Source organism: Microcaecilia unicolor, chromosome 5 (assembly GCF_901765095.1).
Source record: "Microcaecilia unicolor chromosome 5, aMicUni1.1, whole genome shotgun sequence".
NCBI lineage: Eukaryota > Metazoa > Chordata > Amphibia > Gymnophiona > Siphonopidae > Microcaecilia > Microcaecilia unicolor.
The window spans coordinates 222,206,809-222,224,355 of record NC_044035.1 but is presented as its reverse complement, the minus strand read 5'-3'; the positions used below and the strand labels follow the sequence as shown (position 1 = coordinate 222,224,355).

Genomic DNA, 17,547 nt, shown 5'->3' with positions numbered 1-17,547 from the left:
CAAGATATTGCATAAAAAGTATATCTTGATATAGACACTTTATATTGTATTAACAGCGCAATTGTAAAATGACCAAATGTCAACAAAACACACGATTAATCAATGAATCAATCAGAGATAGGCAAATTAATTTCTAGTAATGTGGATGATACAGAGGGACATTTTCGAAAGAAACGTCCAAGTTGCGATTTAGACGTCTTTGCAAAACGTCCAAATCCAGGGGCGGGGAAAACCATATTTTCGAAAAAAGATGGACGTCCATCTTTCATTTCGAAAATACTGTCAGAGACGTCCAAATCCTTAAATTTGGACGTCCCTAGATTTGGACGTCCCTAGACACGGACGTCTTTGACTTTCGGTGATTTTTGAAACCAAAGACGTCCATGTCAAAAACGTCCAAATGCAAGCCATTTGGTCATGGGAGAAGCCAGCATTTGTAGTGCACTTGTCCCCCTGACATGCCAGGACACCAACCGGGCACCCTAGGGGGCATTGCAGTGGACTTCATAAAATGCTTCCAGGAACATAGCTCCCTTACCTTGTGTGCTGAGCCCTCACTACCCCCAACTATACACACTACCATAGCCCTTACAGGTGAAGGGGGGCACCTATATATGGGTACAGTGGGTTTGTGGTGGGTTTTGGAGAGCTTGCTGTTTCCTCCACAAATGTAATAGGTAGGGGGGGTATGGGCCTGGGCCTGCCTGTCTGAAGTGCACTGCAGTACCCACTAAAACTGCTCCTGGGACCTGCATGTGCTGTCATGGACCTGAGTATGACATCTGAGGATGGCATAAAGGCTGGCACGATATATTTTGGCACGATGTTTTTTCAGGGTGGGAGGGGGTTAGTGACCACTGGGGGAGTAACGGGAGGTCATCCCCGATTCCCTCTGGTGGTCATCTAGTCATTTCGGGCATCTTTTTGTGCCTTATTCGTAAAAACAACACATCCGGGTGAAAACGTCCAAGTGTTCATCAGGGACGTCCTTGCTTATTATGGGTCAAAGATGTCCAAGTGTTAGGCACGCCCAAGTCCCGCCTTTGTTATGCCTCCGGCATGCCCCCTTGAACTTTGGATGTCCTTGCGATGGACTGCAGTTGGAGACGACCAAAATTGGATTTCGATTATATCAATTTGGACGTTTCTGTGAGAAGGAGGTCCATCTTCTTTGTGTCGAAAGATGGACATCCTTCTCTTTCGAAAATGAGCCTGACAGTGTCTGAAATATACACATTAAAACACCACAGTAGAACATTTATATAACAAAAATATGATGATATCATCAGAATGGTAGATACACCATAGTAGGCAACATAGCAGAATATTCATATAACATAGATGTGATACTCAAATTCAGCACAATAAAAATGAAACATCTTAATAGGCAACACATTAGAACATTTATATAGCATAGATGTTTTATATATTTCTTATATACCACTTCCAAGCTATACAAGTGGTGTACATGTAGATACAGTAGGTTAGTTTTCTGTCCCAGGAGGGCTCACAATCTAAGGCCCTGTTTATTAAGCAGCACTAAGGGCACGCTAGTGTTTTTAGCACGCGCTAAACGCTAAACACATCCATAGGAATATATTAGTGCACGCTAATTTTAGGCGCGCGATAAAAATGCTAGCATGTCTTAGTAAACAGGGCCCTAAGTTTGCACCTGAGTCAATGAAGGTTTAAGTGGCTTGTCCAATATCACAAAGAGTTGAGTGGCATTTGAAAAAGGCTCCCCTGGTTCTCCGTTAACTGCTCTAACCGTTAGGCTACTCATACACTTACAATGTCAACACAATACAATGAAATATCTTAATAGGCAACACAGTGGACAAGTGCAATTGGGGCATATAGGCCAAAAAAAGATGGGTAAGAAATACATTGGGTATAATTGTGAGTGGCTAGATTAAAGGCAAATTACATGTACAATGGAGTGGAGTATAATAGGTAAACACAAATCATTTGTTTACTCTTTCAAAAAGTACAAAGGGACATTTCATGAAGAAACACAGTAATACATTTAATATTTTTTACTCAAAACATAATTACTCTAAGCCTTTGTTGTAGCCAGAAAGCAATTTTTGGGTGGGCCAGTGGGTAGTTTGGGTGGGCATGCATTTCCTTTTGTCTTCCCCTCTCATTCCCCCCGCCCCCTCATGAATTTTAAAAATAAATACTTTAGCTGGTGAAAATCCCCAGCTCCACCAGCTGAAGACATCCACAGTTGCAAACAGGGCAATTGCTCTGGGTCCCCAGGCCAGAGAGACCTTCTAGCCTGCCTGAAGCTGAAGAAGGCACAGCCTGTTAACGGATTTCAGGGTCCCCTCCTAAATTTTTGCCTTGAGCCCCAGCCATGTCTAACACTCACTCTGTACATCCCAAAAACTTACAGAAAATAATATTCTTCTTTCTGCCTTTGATATCTGGTCATTTTATTTTTCTAATCACATTGTCCCAGTCTCTAGCTTCTGAATTCCTCTGTTTTCTCCATCAAAGAACTTGCGAGTGCAGTAAAAGCATTCAGCGTCGGTGTCTCAGCTTACAGGTCTTTGTGGACCTGGCATGGGCAATTAACCCGAGTCTCTGAGGAAAGCATTGAAACCCGCGGTGTCTGGCGTAACCAGGGGAAGCCTATGTGGATTACAGATTTCAGAGACATGGATACGATTTAAAGATAAGTTTATTATTTATTGAGCACATTCAGTTGGAGCAGTTTTGTGTGTTTGCAATAGCACTTCCAAAAAATTCATAATTAAGGGAAAGCCCGATGAAGAGATGCTATGCCACTAGGCAAAATAACTAATGATCTTGCCTTTATAAGTGGTGTCTCCTGAGGGTTCTTTTATATAAATAAAGAAAAAATAACAACAAGAATTTGTATATATATAAACAATGCTTAAAGAGAGAAAGTAAAAGGTACTGCTATTTGCAGGCATTAAGTTCAGATCTTTGGTTTTGTAGTTCATTTGGTTGTTTTTACCAAAGAGCATTCTTGGGGAGATTTTATGTTGTTTCAGATGCAAGCGGTGGCATCAGTGGAAAAGGGAGGAAGGTAGAAGGGAGTGCCACCTGTGTCCAGCAGTCAGTAGAAAACTGTCATTTACAGTGGCTGCTTTCTATTCTGCCAGTCTCCCCTAGTGGCTTTGGACTCCACTGGTTCCCTGCTCCCTGTGATGTTACTTCCTGTTCCAGGGCAGAGGGAACCGGCAGAGCCAACAGCTGCATGGCTGCTCCCAGCACCTCAGGAGGTAAAAGCAATGCACCTGGGGGGGGGGGGGGTGTTTTGAGGGGGGATGCGTAGCGACGATCCACCCTGGGTTGCAGCTGACCAACGAACACCACTGCAATGCACAATTACATTCAACAAGGGGGAGAATTGAACCCGGCATTTTGGGGAGATTCTAAATCATTATAACTGCTAGATAGAAAAAATCTAGATATGGAAAATAAGTGGCCTGAAGTTAGTCATGAGGTTTTGGATAAGATAGTATCTCTTTGTTCTAAAACTACATAACAGCGGAAGAGTGATAAATGGATCTCTCCTGAATTATTAATATTAAAATGAGAATGTAGGAGACTTGAGTGTAAATGGAATAAGGATAAATCAGAAACAGCTATAAAGAACTGGAGGACAGCAATAATTATAAACAAGTAATTACTCAGACAAGAAAGTTGCATTATTCAGACTTAATCCAAAAAAAATTCTAATAACACCAAACAATGGGTTTTCATCGTTAATCCGTTACTTAGATCAGAAGTTTGTACAATTTCTGAAAAGAATGAATATTCAACAGTAGATCAGTTAGCTTTATTCTTCTAAGAGAAGTTTCTAAAGTTAAGAACTGGTTTCTTAAATAATACAGAAAACAAAGAATTATCCACTGAAAGTCATGGGATTCCCAAAGATAGACTATGAAAGGAATTTGATAATAATTCATGGAACACTTTTTCCAATTTAGTTCAAAAATATGCTTCCTCTTTTTGTATATTGGACATCTATCCCCCCTGATACAATGAAGGCAGCGCCACTGTTATTTCGTTTAAATGTCTGTTCATGGATCAATTATCAGTTATCCAAAGGTATTTTTCCTAACAATATAGCAGAAATAATAATAATAATATCTATTTCTAAAGATCTAAAACTACCTAAACAGGTGGTTGCTAACTATAGACCTGTGGCATCTATCCCATTTTTTGTGAAGCTTATGGAGGGTCTGGCTGCATCACAGTTCAGTTGATCCAGTATTTAGACATGTATGACATTCTGCCTACAGCTGGGTTTCGCCCATTCTTTAGTACGGAGACGGTGTTAGGCTCACTGTTAGACCATGTAAGATCATTGTTGAGAGAAGGAAAGTGTGCTTTACTCCTTCAGTTCAATTTATCATCGGCTTTTAACTTGGTGGACCGTGCTTTGTTGCTATAGAACCTAGAGGAGATAGGAATCACGGGTAACTAAGCTCGGACCTATCATTTAGTTGGAATTACCCATGTGGGGCTCCACAGGGCTCCCCGCTGTCTCCAATACTGTTTAATGTCTTTCTACAGTCTCTAAGCTTACTATTAAATAGAAATTATTTTCATCACTACATCTATGCAGATGACATTTCTGTCTTAATTTCTTTTCAATATATTTGTGACATAAATATTTCTAGAGTTCAGAGCTGTATGGAACTGTTAGAAGGGTGGATGAATATACAGAGAAAACAAAATTTCTATGCTTTCATTCAAGACCTGAACAAATCCCGCAGTCACTCACTATTAATATTGTTCTTTACCAGGTAAATTCGGTATTTAAAAAATGCTCTTTTTTATTAAAAAAACTTCAAACCATTAGGAAATATTTTGAATCTAATCAATATGAACGATTAGTCCACTCTATATTGTTATCTACTCTTGACTATTGTAATCTGATTTATTTAGGCTGTCCGAAGGTAATGTTAAGAAAATTGCAAATGGTGCAGCCATTAGACTGATATTTGGTTTATCCAAGTACGATTATGTACTTCCTTTTTGCTTAAAACTTCATTGGTTGTCGATTGCAGCAAGAGTTTTCTTTAAATTTGCTTGTATTCTTTATAACATGTTGCATGGGCAAATTCCTGTTTACATGCTGAATCACTTTTGTTTTACACCTCTTAATAGAGTTCGGAGGCATTCAGCTGACAATTTGTTTACATTTCAACATGTTAAGGAAAGAAAAATGCTATGTCTTTTTGACCTGCTATTAGCAGTCTAGGGAGTACATTTATGGAAAGCAGAGCTATTTTCTTCATCTCATTCTTATTTGTCATTCAGGGAGTTCCCAAAAACACATCTCTTTTTTAGAAAATTTTGTAATTAAAATGTTATTGATACTGTATCTCAGAAGTTTGTTCTGGCTTCTTTGATTGGAACCCACTTAGAACTGTTGAGGTGTTAGTGGGCTAGAAGCCTGGATGTAATGTAATATAATGTAAAAAAGTGTCGCGTTTTCAAAGCTGGAAACTGGGTTTGTGAGCCCTTGGGCCACTGCCGAGGAGCGGCAGCGGCAGGCAAAACCACCTTCAAACCACGAACAGGGCAGAACAGGACTGGAACCCCAGACTGGGGTTGCAGCAGAGGCAAACCAGCTGGAACAGGCAGAGCTGGAACCCTAATCTTCACCTGCGCTTAGCCGCCCTTCCCCAGGAGTTGAGCCCCTGGGTGCAGGCGGCCGGCAGGGCTTTGCAGGACAGGGCAGGGGCAGAACACCAACAGACAACACACAACAGAGTAGGACTAAAAGCTGCCAGTGCAGCCACCAAACAAGAAACACAAACAGATAAGAAATAGGACTGCTGCCAGGAGCCACTACACAAGACACGCAGAGAACCAAGAACTAGACATAGAAACGCAAACAAGAATCAAGACTAGGACAGTACAAGCTAAACTACACAAAGACTAAACTAGAATCAGGCAGGAAACTAGAACCAGAAACTAAACTAGGCAGAAGTGCAACAAGCACCAACATACCTGGGCCTTAGACGATGCAAAAGCAAGGCAGAAAGGTTTCAAAATGGCTAATAAGCCCAGCAGCAGCTGAGGCTCACTGCAGCAATCACCAGGCAACCACGGGTGCTGTGCAGGCTCACACAAAACAAGCAAGTCTGGCAGCCCAGAAGATCCGGACTGGACTGGGCTAAAGTCTGGAACGGGTGGTGGACTATAGCAGCCACCGGTTCTGGCCACCAGAGGGTGAGGTGAGCACAGACATAACAAAAAGGTGATAGAAGAAGTTTTTAAAGGTTGCTTGAATTTCCAAGATTGAAGTAAGTGATGAGCCTAACACTATCACAAGATTCCTGACCTATGATTTATGGAGGAGTTCATACTTCCCAAATACGATTTTGAAGTCAGGTACCTGTGTGCTTGTTTTAGAAACCCACAGAATTTCTGTTTGATTTGGGTTCAGACAGAGCTTTTTGGTTTTGCCATTCCTGAGTTACTGTTAGAAAGGCAATCAATTTAATCAAAGCTGTGGGTAGATCTGATTCAATGGGTATGAGCTGCTGGACATCATTGGCACAGATATAGAATTTTGCTGCCATCAACAGAAGCAACTCATTGCTTGAGGTAGATATTAAATGAAATAGATTACCGTATGGATTCAGTGTCCAAGGTGATGATGTGCTATTGTCTGTCTGAAAGATATGATTTAAAGCATGCAAATATTGTGCTACTGATACTTATTTCCACCAGCCATGCAAGAATCATATTATAGTCCACAGTGCTGAAGGCTACTGAGAAATCCCTCAGCGGCATCCTGCCTATGTGGGAACAGGAAGTGTAGTAGAGGGAAGGTTTCCAGGGTTGGCCAAAGGTAGCGCGCTTTCATCACTGGCACTGCCAGTGGCCCGAAAGATTGAAGGCCTGCAGAGAGGGGAAGGGGTGGGAAGGGAGAGATATACCAGACCCTGGGGGGGGGGGGGTGGTGAAGAGATGCTGCATCTGTGGATGTGAAGGCTGGAAAGAGAGAAAGAGATACTGCACTGATAGGGCAAAGGGAAAGGTAAAAGAGATGCCAATTCACAGGGGGGGGGGGGGTAGGGAGAGAGATATCAGGACATGGGGGGAGAGGGAAGAGAGAGTTCAGAGAAGGAGGTGGGGAAGCGAGAACGAGAGATGATGGACCCAGAGACAGAGATGCTGAGATTGGAGGGGGGAGTGAGCTGAGAGAAAAGAGAAAATTGGAACAGAAATGGGGGGAGACAGTGGGAAAGATGCTGGACAAAGAGAGAGAGAGGTGGAACCATGAGGAGGTGGAGGGGAGAGAGAGGGAAAGGTGTTGGCCCTAGGGTGGGATGCAGAAGAAAGTGGAGAGGAGGAAAAGCTGGAAAAGGGGAGGGATAGGGACACAGTGGGCAGATACTGAACATGGGAGGAATGTGCAAGACAGGACAGATAGGGGCACAAAGGTAATGACAGTGGAATGGAGAGAGAAGAAATGCCAAATGGACAAGAGACCCTGGAAAGCAGAAATTGGCTAGACTGGGGGGGAGGGATGGGGAGAAGGGAGAGTAGAAGATGGATGGGGCTAGGGTGTGAAAGGAGGAGAATGGGAACAGGGCATAAAATGGATGGGACTAGGTAGTGGGGGAGAAGATTGGATGAGGGGAAGAAAGGGAACAGAGCAGAAAATGAATGGGATATAGAAGTTGGATGGATGGGGGGGAGGGGAAGAAAGGAACAGAGTAGAAGATGACCAGGACTCATGGGGGAGGGGGACAAAAGTTTACTGGGGCTTGGTGATTGAATGGAAGATGAGGTGAGCAGAACAGGGAATTATGGAGTACTTGGCAATTGGTAAATATGAGCTGGAGTATATTGATGAATTGGGAGAATGACAGAAGGTATGAAATGAGGGATAAGATAAGAAGGGCAAGAAAAGGGGATGGAGTGTAGAGAAAGGTTGAGACAGTGTGAATGACTTGGGAGACTGGAAAGAGGATGAGAGGCATTGCAAAAGGGATGGGAGTACTGGAGAGGGATATGAGAAGAAGGGGATGGGTCTCTGAAGGGTGAGTGAGAGTGGAAGTATGGCTAAAAAGATGGTGAAAGAGAGATAATAGGAGATAGGATAGAGGGTATGAGATAGAAGAATGGCCTGGAGGCAAGGGAAAGAAGGAGAGACATGGACGGAGATAGGATTAGAGTCAGTGGAGGGTAGGTGAGGGCTGAGAAAATAAGTACAGAGGATGGAAATAGGGGACTAGATATAGGGGGAAAGTTAGACGTGGGAATAGAAGACAGGGAAAGGAAAGAGACAGAGGGGGAATTGGGCGAGCTGGAGAGGAGATAAGAGGGATATGGGAAAAGCCAACAGGTAGATAAGAAGTGAAAAAGAGACTAAGGACTAGAGGGTGAGAGAAAGGGAGAATGAGGGTAAAATCAGATGAGTGGATATAAACGCAGAGAAAAGAGAAGTGGGGGAAATAACATACAACAAAATATCAGTGCTGGAGAGGTAGAGAAGGAAAGGAAGAAGACAAGGAGAGAAAAAATGTAAAGGAAAATGTAAAGGAAATGTAGAGATGACTGGCACATGGAAAGTGGAAAAGAGACTGGGACCAGACCAATTAGGAAAATAAAATACCCAGACAAAAGTAGAAAAGAAAAAAAAATTGTTTGATACCTTTTAAGGACTGAGATATGCCTGCTTTATGAAATGTACCTTTTTTTTAAAACATTTTTGTATTTCATAGAGTACAGGAGAAAATGCATTTCTGTTTATCTTTTACCACTATAGCACTACATACAGTCTGGCTTTCTAGGGCGGGGACGTCATTTCTGTTTCTGTCCTGCATGTTTTTTGGGTCCCCTATTTTGTATCAGGTGAGGGTCTGTCCGTGTTCTGAAAATATGACTGAGGTGAGGATTCTGCTAGCATGTAGCATCTGTGTAGGACTCCAAAACAGTCCAACTTATTCTAGAATCCCAGTAGCAAGTATATTGCTGCTCTAGAGCCCAGTATATTTATAGCACTGTCTTTTCATCGGTTAGTGCTGTCTTGGTTTGATAGGTTTCTTGTATAGGTTTTGAGTGTCTTTTTGCAGTTTTGTGTTGCTTCATAAAGTGTTTGGTCCTATTTAAAAGCAGGCCCTGGAAAAAAAAGGGTCTTCTTTACCAAAATAAAACTACTCAGGGCTAGTGATGATGATGATGATGGGTAATTATAGCCCATCACTCGCCCAAAAATAGGTTCAGAGCTGGTTAGCAGCAAATTATATTATAAACAACAATAATCCAAGATTACAATTGAATATACTTTAAGTTATCAATACTTTCAAGATAGATAGTCATGAAACAACTGTGACTTCAACAGTTTCTGAAAATTAATATAAGATGAACAAGATCTAATTTCTACTGGAAGTACATTCCAAAATTTTGCCATTTGGAAAATCATAGACCTCTCTTGAATACTTTTGAATTTAATTCCTCTAAACCAGTGTTTCCCAAGTCCAGTCCTGGAGTACTTCTTGCCAGTTAGGATTTCAGGATATCTACAATGAATATGCATGAGAGAGATTTGTATATAATGGAGGCAGTGTATGCAAATTAAGTTCATGTATATTCATTGTGGATATCTTGGAAACCTGTCTGGCAAGGGATACTCCAGGACTGGACTTGGAAAACACTGCTCTAAGGGGCCCTTTTACAGAGCAGCAGTAAGCCCAAGGCAGGATTACTGCTTGCTCTTCCGGGACTACCGCCAGCCCAATGCGGCCACCAGCGGTAGTCCCACCTCGAGTGTGCCATTTCTGGGGGAAAAAGAAAACCCCCAGAAATGGTTTGCATAGTGATAACCCGGTGGTAATCGGGCATCGCTGCATGCTGCCCAGTTAGCGTGGAAGCCCTTATTGCCACCTCAGTGGGTGGCGGTAAGTGCTCCCTGCTGCATGGCCAAGTGTGTCTGGGGGCTTTTTTTCCTGCTGCGGTAAAAACGGCCCTGGTGCATGGGAAAAATGATCCCCACCACTAGCACAGGGCCCTTTTTCCCGCAGCTTGTTAAAAGGACCGCAAAGGACCCCTAAACAAGGGAACTGTCAATGTAAGATAAGTACTAGCTACCAACAGTGTAACTAATAAAGTTAAATCAACTGAGCAATATCCCTCTAAAATGTTAAAAACAAAACAGTATATCCTACAAATAATTCTGACTTTCACCAGAAGCCAATGTAAACTATTCAACAGTGGACACACATGATCATATTTGCTTTCCAAAAAATAAGCCTAGCAGCTGTGTTTTGGATTAACTGCAATCTCTGTAGTTGCTTTTTATCAATTCCAGCATACAGAGAATTGCAGTAATCCATTGCTGCTAAAATTGTTCAGCCCCCATATTCATGGAGGCAGGGCATATTGTGATGTATATTTAATATGAGCATTATTTGTATTTGATTGCATTTTTTGTGTAATAGCATTGTGTACTGGGGTTCTCTTCCCCCCCCCCCCCCCCCCCCCCATAGTTTGCAGTTCCTGTGATTGGCTCCTTGTGAGTTTTCCTTTTTGGCTGGCAGCACTAAGCTAGGGCCTGCCCTCTTTCTTTGCCGCACAGTTTGGGTGTGAAAGGCTCAGTCTGTGCCTTCCATTCCATGTGCTAGCAGCTTTTCTAAGAGCTGACCTTTCCCAGTTCCACTGTGGTTCCACCAAGGTTTTTTTTACCTTCTTTTTCCCTCTCTTCTCTTTCTCCTCTCTCTCTCCTTTAGGTTCTTTCCTTAGAGCAAGTCCCTTCCCAAGTCTCTTAGAGGCTTCTCCCTTAGGTTGCTGTAAAAGGCATTTTCTCTTTGTTTCTTTCTGTTTGAGTTTACAGCTTTACCTCTCAGCAGTGCTAAGATCTGGCCTCTGGGTGGCTGGGTATAGACTCCATGTTGCAATAGGCATCGTTCTTACAGGCAGCTGGATTGTAGATTGGATTCTCTTTGTGCATAGGGAGAATTGCAATAAAGTAGATTTGCCTAAGAACTGAGAGTCTAGTGGTAAAGTTTTCAACTGGGGGAGGAGGAGGAGGTTTAACTGACTGTGAGGCCACACTGACCTGGATAGTAACAAAAAACAATAATTGTACTAACACCCTAAAATGATCAGGAATAAAGCACGAATGAACCAGTCGGAGCTGTTTAAGTTTAAAGAAAGCCTTCTGAGATAAATGTTTAATTTGGGCATCCATTGTCATAGTAGAATCTAAAGTCACCCCCAATACTCTTGACTTTTGATCCACCACCAACTGAGATCCATTTGAGTGAGTAATGTAGCTAGGAATATTAGAATCATTTATACTAAACCACAAAACCTTTGTCTTATCTGTATTCAGTTTAAGCTTAACAGAGAAAGACCAACATCCCGTACTGTGTAGAGTCTCCACATCCTGTATTGTGTAGAGCCATCACACAAACAGAAACCCTTCTGCTTTAAGCAAAGTATCTGACACTGAAAGGAGCATGTGCTTTTCCAGAGGTGCTAATCAGAATTTGAATATTTTTTTATATGACAACTTGAAAAGGGAATAGCTCCATTATTGGGGAATTTGGAGTTTGTGAAACAGAATTGGCTTCAGGTTTTATAGAGAGATTCTGACCAATCCTATAGCGAATCCATACAGATCCCACTCCCACATTTGTTGAATGATGGTATAAATTATAAGGGCAGTTTTATCAGGTAGCAGAAACTGGCTGGAGGAGGATGATTTCTTTATGCATAGAAGACCCTGGTGTCTTATATTGCTAATTTAACAATTGGAGGGCAAGAAGGCTTTGATGTGAAGAATTGTCATTTTGGCTTGCAATCCTTCATACCTAGCTTGCCTTTCTGTTGCCAACTCAAATATTTCTGTTTAGAGACACCACTGCCTGATACCATCACTGAATATCTGGGTAAAAAGGTTGGGGGGGAGGGGGAGAACACTAGTGAGCACAATTAAAGATGGCCACCTAGGAGCTTCCAAAAAAACACCCATTTAACTTGCCCATTTCACTCACATTGGCTTCCCTATCTCCTGAAAAAGTAACAACAGTGGAAAGAGATGGCAGCTATGAAGCCAGTTACATTAAATTTTGTTGCAGCCTCAACACAAGGAATAAAATGAGTAAAACAAAATCTGTCATCTCCATAGAAAGCCCCAGGGACTTGGGAGGCTGAGCATTCTAAATGAACTGCTACAACTCGAAAGACATGCTTAAAAATGAGGTTATCACCAAAATTAAAGAAAAAAATTGTAGGCCAGAACCAACAACTTTGGGATATGCTGACAAGAACTGCCATGATGGAACAACAGATCATGGGACACCTCGAACAGCTCAACACTCTCCAAAGTACTGTGGAAAAGATTGCTTTCTAGAGAAGAGTTTGGAACATTTAGGTAATCAATACCACAGAAACAATGTCAGGATTCTCAGGGTTCCAGAGGAATCAAAGGGAGCAGATGTTGTGAAGTTTATGGAACAGTTTGTCCCATATTTCTAGATCTTTCATTCGATCAGCTCTTTGAGTTGAAAAGGGCCCTCAGGTCACCATCACATAAACTCCTGCAAACTAAATGCCCACGTAGTTAAAGTGCTGCAAAACCCCTAGGTTCTTACTATCCTGCAAACGGCTAGGCTCTGATCTCTGGTAAAACACGAAAGGAAAAGCATTCTGATACTATTGAACCTAAATTGCATTGCAATGAAGAAAGAAATGCTTATCCATGCAACTGAAGATTACGCAGTTGAATGCCAGAAATGGCATGATTTGTCCTGCCCAACCACGAGTCACAATTAATAATACCACCTGAACTTCTGAGGATGCTGCAGTCTTATAGTCTTTTTGGATAATATAGGAGGCTCTGTGATGGAATCCAGTAAAGACCATTGGCAACATGAAATCCAACTAGTTGAAGGTCAGGACTTACTTGGGAAGATTATCTGCAATTCAGCTTCAGAAGTTAGGAAACACGGTCTGTGCCCTGATCGTGGCTAAATATATTTGGATTGGTTGGAGTGGAGCTTTTCAGGGGCTTTGATGACAACTTCTGAAGTTTTAGAACAAGGATCGTGTTGGGCAAACTTCTACAATCTATGCCCTGAAAATGGCAAGGACAAATCAAGATCAGGTATACATATAAAGTATCACATCATACCTTATGTAATGAGTTTCTTGTTGGGCAGACTGGATGGACTGTTCAGATCTTCATCTGCCATGTTACTGTCATGGGAAAATGTGTACTAGATGAGAGGCTATTAATTTGTTCAAGCCAGGTTCTGATTGTTGGTAGATGATGTATGATGGTGTATGAATTAGGGATAGTAATTTGGGGAAGGAAGTTTATACTAATACAATGTTTATATCCTGCTTATACTCATATCAGTTCAATGTGGTTAACAAACTGTCAAAACCCAGGCATACCTGGGAAAAAAGGAACAACACACCAATAATACGCAATCATTATTTATGATACAAAACCTTTGAAACAAGCAAAGAGCAGATAATCAACAATTGTTCTGATATTCTAGGAAAGTTCATTCCACATCTTTGTGGCTTGAAAAGAAAAGGCAGATACAAAAATCCACGCATGCCTTTACCCCCTGGAAAATGTAATAACATTCAATTTTTTTGATTGTAATGCACCTTGATGAGATGACCAGATCTCAAGTTTTGTGATATATTGTGATGTTTGACCATACAGAATCTTAAACACTTTAAAGATTATCCATGCCTGTATGAGTAGCCAGTGAGCCTTAATATACAAAGGTATTACTTTATTAAATATACTAGCAGAATGTACCAATCTTAAAGTCGTATTCTGCAATGAAAAGAAGCTAAATGTTTATACTCCCTGAGCTCACCCAGCCTCATCAGTCCCCCAATGCTCATCTTAAATCTAGTCAATGAAATTTCAAGGTGGAGGTGCTTTGGAATCGAATTTCATTCCATAAGGATCAGAATATAAAACACAGAATCTCATGTGGATTCCATCTTGCACAACAGGATAGTGGTGGTATTGCTAAAATTTTATCCTCACAGAAGAGGTTTGTGGTATAAGAGCATTGAATAAAACAACAGACTGGCACATTTGCATTACTTTAAATGTTAATACCAGCACTATAAACTTCACCCTATAAGGAAGAAGTAGCCAGTGGTGTTCAATGGTGTTCTTATGTTTTACCTGCTGTTGTATTGTCTTTTCAATGCTTAACAAAGACTTCAAAAATTTTTTTTTAAAATCTAAATGCAGAAACCCTGGTTATGAGGCAATAAGTTAACAATAAATATATTTTAAAAGCACAGAATTAGGTATGTAAAGTTCTTAAAGTATTGTATAAAAGAAAAAGTATTTCCATTAATTATGCTGTAATGGACACAGTTCATTCCTCACACTGGAGTGGAGGAGTAGCCTAATCATTGGTGAATTATCAGACTAAGAACATAACATAAGAATAACCATACTGGGTCACACCAATGGTCCATCTAGACCAGTATCCTGCTTCCAACAGTGGCCAATCCAGGTCACAAGTACCTTGAAAATCCCAAAGAGTAGCAAGATTCTATGCTACTGATCCCAGGGCACACAGTAGCTTCCCCTATGTCTATCTCAATAGTAGACTATGGACTTTTCCTCCAGGAACTTGTCCAAACCTTTGTTAAACCTACATATTCTAACTGTTGTAACCACATCCTCTGGCAACAAGTTCCAGAGCTTAACTATTCATTGAGTGAAAATATATTTTCTCCTATTTGTTTTAAAAGTATTATCATGTAACTTCATTGAGTGTCCCCCAGGATTTGTACTTTGTGACAGAGTGAAAAATTGATTCACTTTTACCTGTTCTACATCACTCAGGATTTTGTAGACCTCTATCATAACCACCCCCCCCCCCCCCTCCGCCGTCTGTTTTCCAACTTCTTTAGCCTTTCCTCATATGATTTCCTTATATCATTTTGGTCGCCCTTCTTTGAACCTTTTCTAATTGTGCTATAAATCTAAAAAAAAAAAAATTTAACCCAGAGAAGCCAAAGTTCAAATCACATTTGCACCCCTGGTGATTCTGGACAAGTCACTGAACACTCCTTTATTTCTGGAGACAGGTAATAACTGAACTAAATCCACAATCTCTTCCCTTAAAGATTCTCTTGTGCCCAATAATATATCTTACAGTGGTGATAACAGGTATATCTCCTGGTAAAGAATACATTCTTTTTGTGAAATTCTTCTTATCCAAACATTCTTTCTAAAAATCCTAACATGTAGCTGAATTTTGTATTATTTTTCAGTGTTAACAATAAACTAATCCTCTGTTATAAAAAAAACATTCATGGTTTATGGTTTATTAAACTTGATATACCACCTTTCGTAAAATATATAACAAAACAGGACAAAATCCTAGGAATTTGGGGAACAATTATAGATAAAAGGGTAGAGGTGGGATGAGATAGGGCAAGGACAGGACATGTGGGGGCCCTTTTACTAACCAGAGCTAAAAAGTGGCATGCGCTATTTTTAGCATATGGGTTTCCCACACGCTGAGGCCACTTTTAGCGCAGCAGTAAAATGGCCGTAATGGCCATGTGCTAATTTCCCAATTAGCGGATGGCCATTAGTGGATGAGCTCTTCCCGCCACTTATTTACTAGGCGGTAAGGGCTCCCATGCTAACCCTGCAATAATCGGCAGTGCACGGCAATTTGCCTGTGCTAATTGATTCTCCCAGGGCATGCCTACTCTCCGCCCCCAAACATGCTCCCTGCGCAAAAATGTTTTAAATTTTTTTAGCACAGTATGCACAGATCCCAGAACTACTGCAGAATGTCTGAGCATTTCCCGTGGTATTGCCTGTTATTGTGCGGTAAGCATACGTTAGTGCTTACTGCTTAGTAAAGGGGCCCCATAAATTGCAGAACAGTTTGATGTGTTTCATCTTGTTCTCCATATATTTTCTAATCAGATCTTAGCATTAGATGTAATGAGCATCCTACACCCAATTAAATGTTCAGCAAATGCACTTACTGAATGGCGCTTGTCCCTTAGCAGAACTGCTAAGTCCCAGAACCAGGGCGATGGCCAGGACACAGATGACTTTCTTTTCCATGGTAGTCCTGAACCTTCACACTTCCAGGGAGAATCTGAGCACAAATTGAAAACTTGTTCCTTGTTCTTAATCACTTTATACCCACAATCGTGTATCTTAATTACTTTCTAACAACATTTACTTAAGGAGGACACTTTCTTCTGGCTGGACCAAACAAAAGTTCCTGATGATTAAAACTGTATCCAAGGTTGTTATTGCATTGATATGGAGGAATGAGGTACTGGGTATGGATCCTGAACTTTGCTTAGGGCCAGCAATTTAGGTGGCATTGTTTGAGAAAGCAATCATATTGGTGAGTCACTCTCCTATCTAGAGAGCCTGTTAACTCAGTGCATGAGTTGTCTTTGGGCCTGACTACCAATTCCAATATCTTAAATGGGCAAGGCCCAGAGATTTGACCTGTGCTACAAATCCTCTCTTTTATACTTCAATCAACAGGAAATGAACACAGAACTATGACAAAAAGAACGATGGGAGCAAAAACAGTTTTGTACAGGAAACATTTTTGTTCATTTTTGTACTTCTCCGATTTTCAGATACTTCTTTTTTCCAGTTTGTTTCATAATTGTCTACTAAAACATTTGAATGCATTCCATAATGTTTTAACGCAGAGTATTCAAATTAATACACATTATTTCATAGGTTAATGTACATGAAGTTTTACAAAGGCACAGTAGCAGACTTCAAAAAAGGGTTGGACGGCTTCCTGGAGGAAAAAGCAATAACATTCTAGGGAATAATACAGTATTTCTAGTATGGGTGGGACAAATTGCTTGTTCTTTTGGCCGCTGTGAGTGACAGGGTGCTGGGCTCGATGGACCCTTGGTCTGTCCCAGCATGGCGATGCTTATGTACTTATGTTTTTAGTGTGCGCTAAAAATGATCATGCGATAACACTAGATGCCCATTATATTCTTATGGTCATCTTAGCATTTAGAGCATGTGATAGTGCGCACTAACAACGCTAGTGCGCCTTTGTATAACACCCCCTAAAAGAGGAAGTTAATTTACAATTAATTTGTGCTATTTTAGCACAGATCCCATTTTATGCAATGAGACATACAGTAGTTACTAATAACTGGAGTTAACAGTAAGATAACATGTTTTGGCCGATAGGCTATTTTAATTTACACAATCAAAAACTGAATGGAACAAAAAAAAAACCTGATATATTCAATATATAAAAGTGCAAATGGAGGAAAAAAGACCTCAGAGGTGCCTGTGGTGGACAGGGCAAATTCCTAATTTGTATGTCAGAAATAAAGCTAAGTGTACTTAGTTTGAACACATATGAACACCAATGTGTTTTGTTAAGGCACATTTATTTATTATTAATATAGATTTTGCTCACACCTTTTTCAGTAGTAGTTCAAGGTGAGTTACATTCAGGTACACTGAATATTTCTCTGTTCCAGGAGGGTTCACAATCTAAGTTTGTACCTGAGGTAATGGAGGGTTAA

General features: G+C 40.9%; 1 protein-coding gene across 1 annotated transcript in view; it reads right to left on the bottom strand.

The window, feature by feature from the left end:
• Positions 1 to 16,150, bottom strand: part of LOC115471236 (putative gastrointestinal growth factor xP1) — a 38,167-nt gene extending 22,017 nt beyond the window's left edge. Inside the window, exon 1 of the mRNA XM_030204940.1 lies at positions 16,006 to 16,150. Within this exon, the coding sequence (XP_030060800.1) occupies positions 16,006 to 16,087 (82 nt within the window). The 5' untranslated portion in view covers positions 16,088 to 16,150. The remainder of the gene's footprint in view (positions 1 to 16,005) is intronic.
• Between the last annotated feature and the right edge of the window lie 1,397 nt (positions 16,151 to 17,547).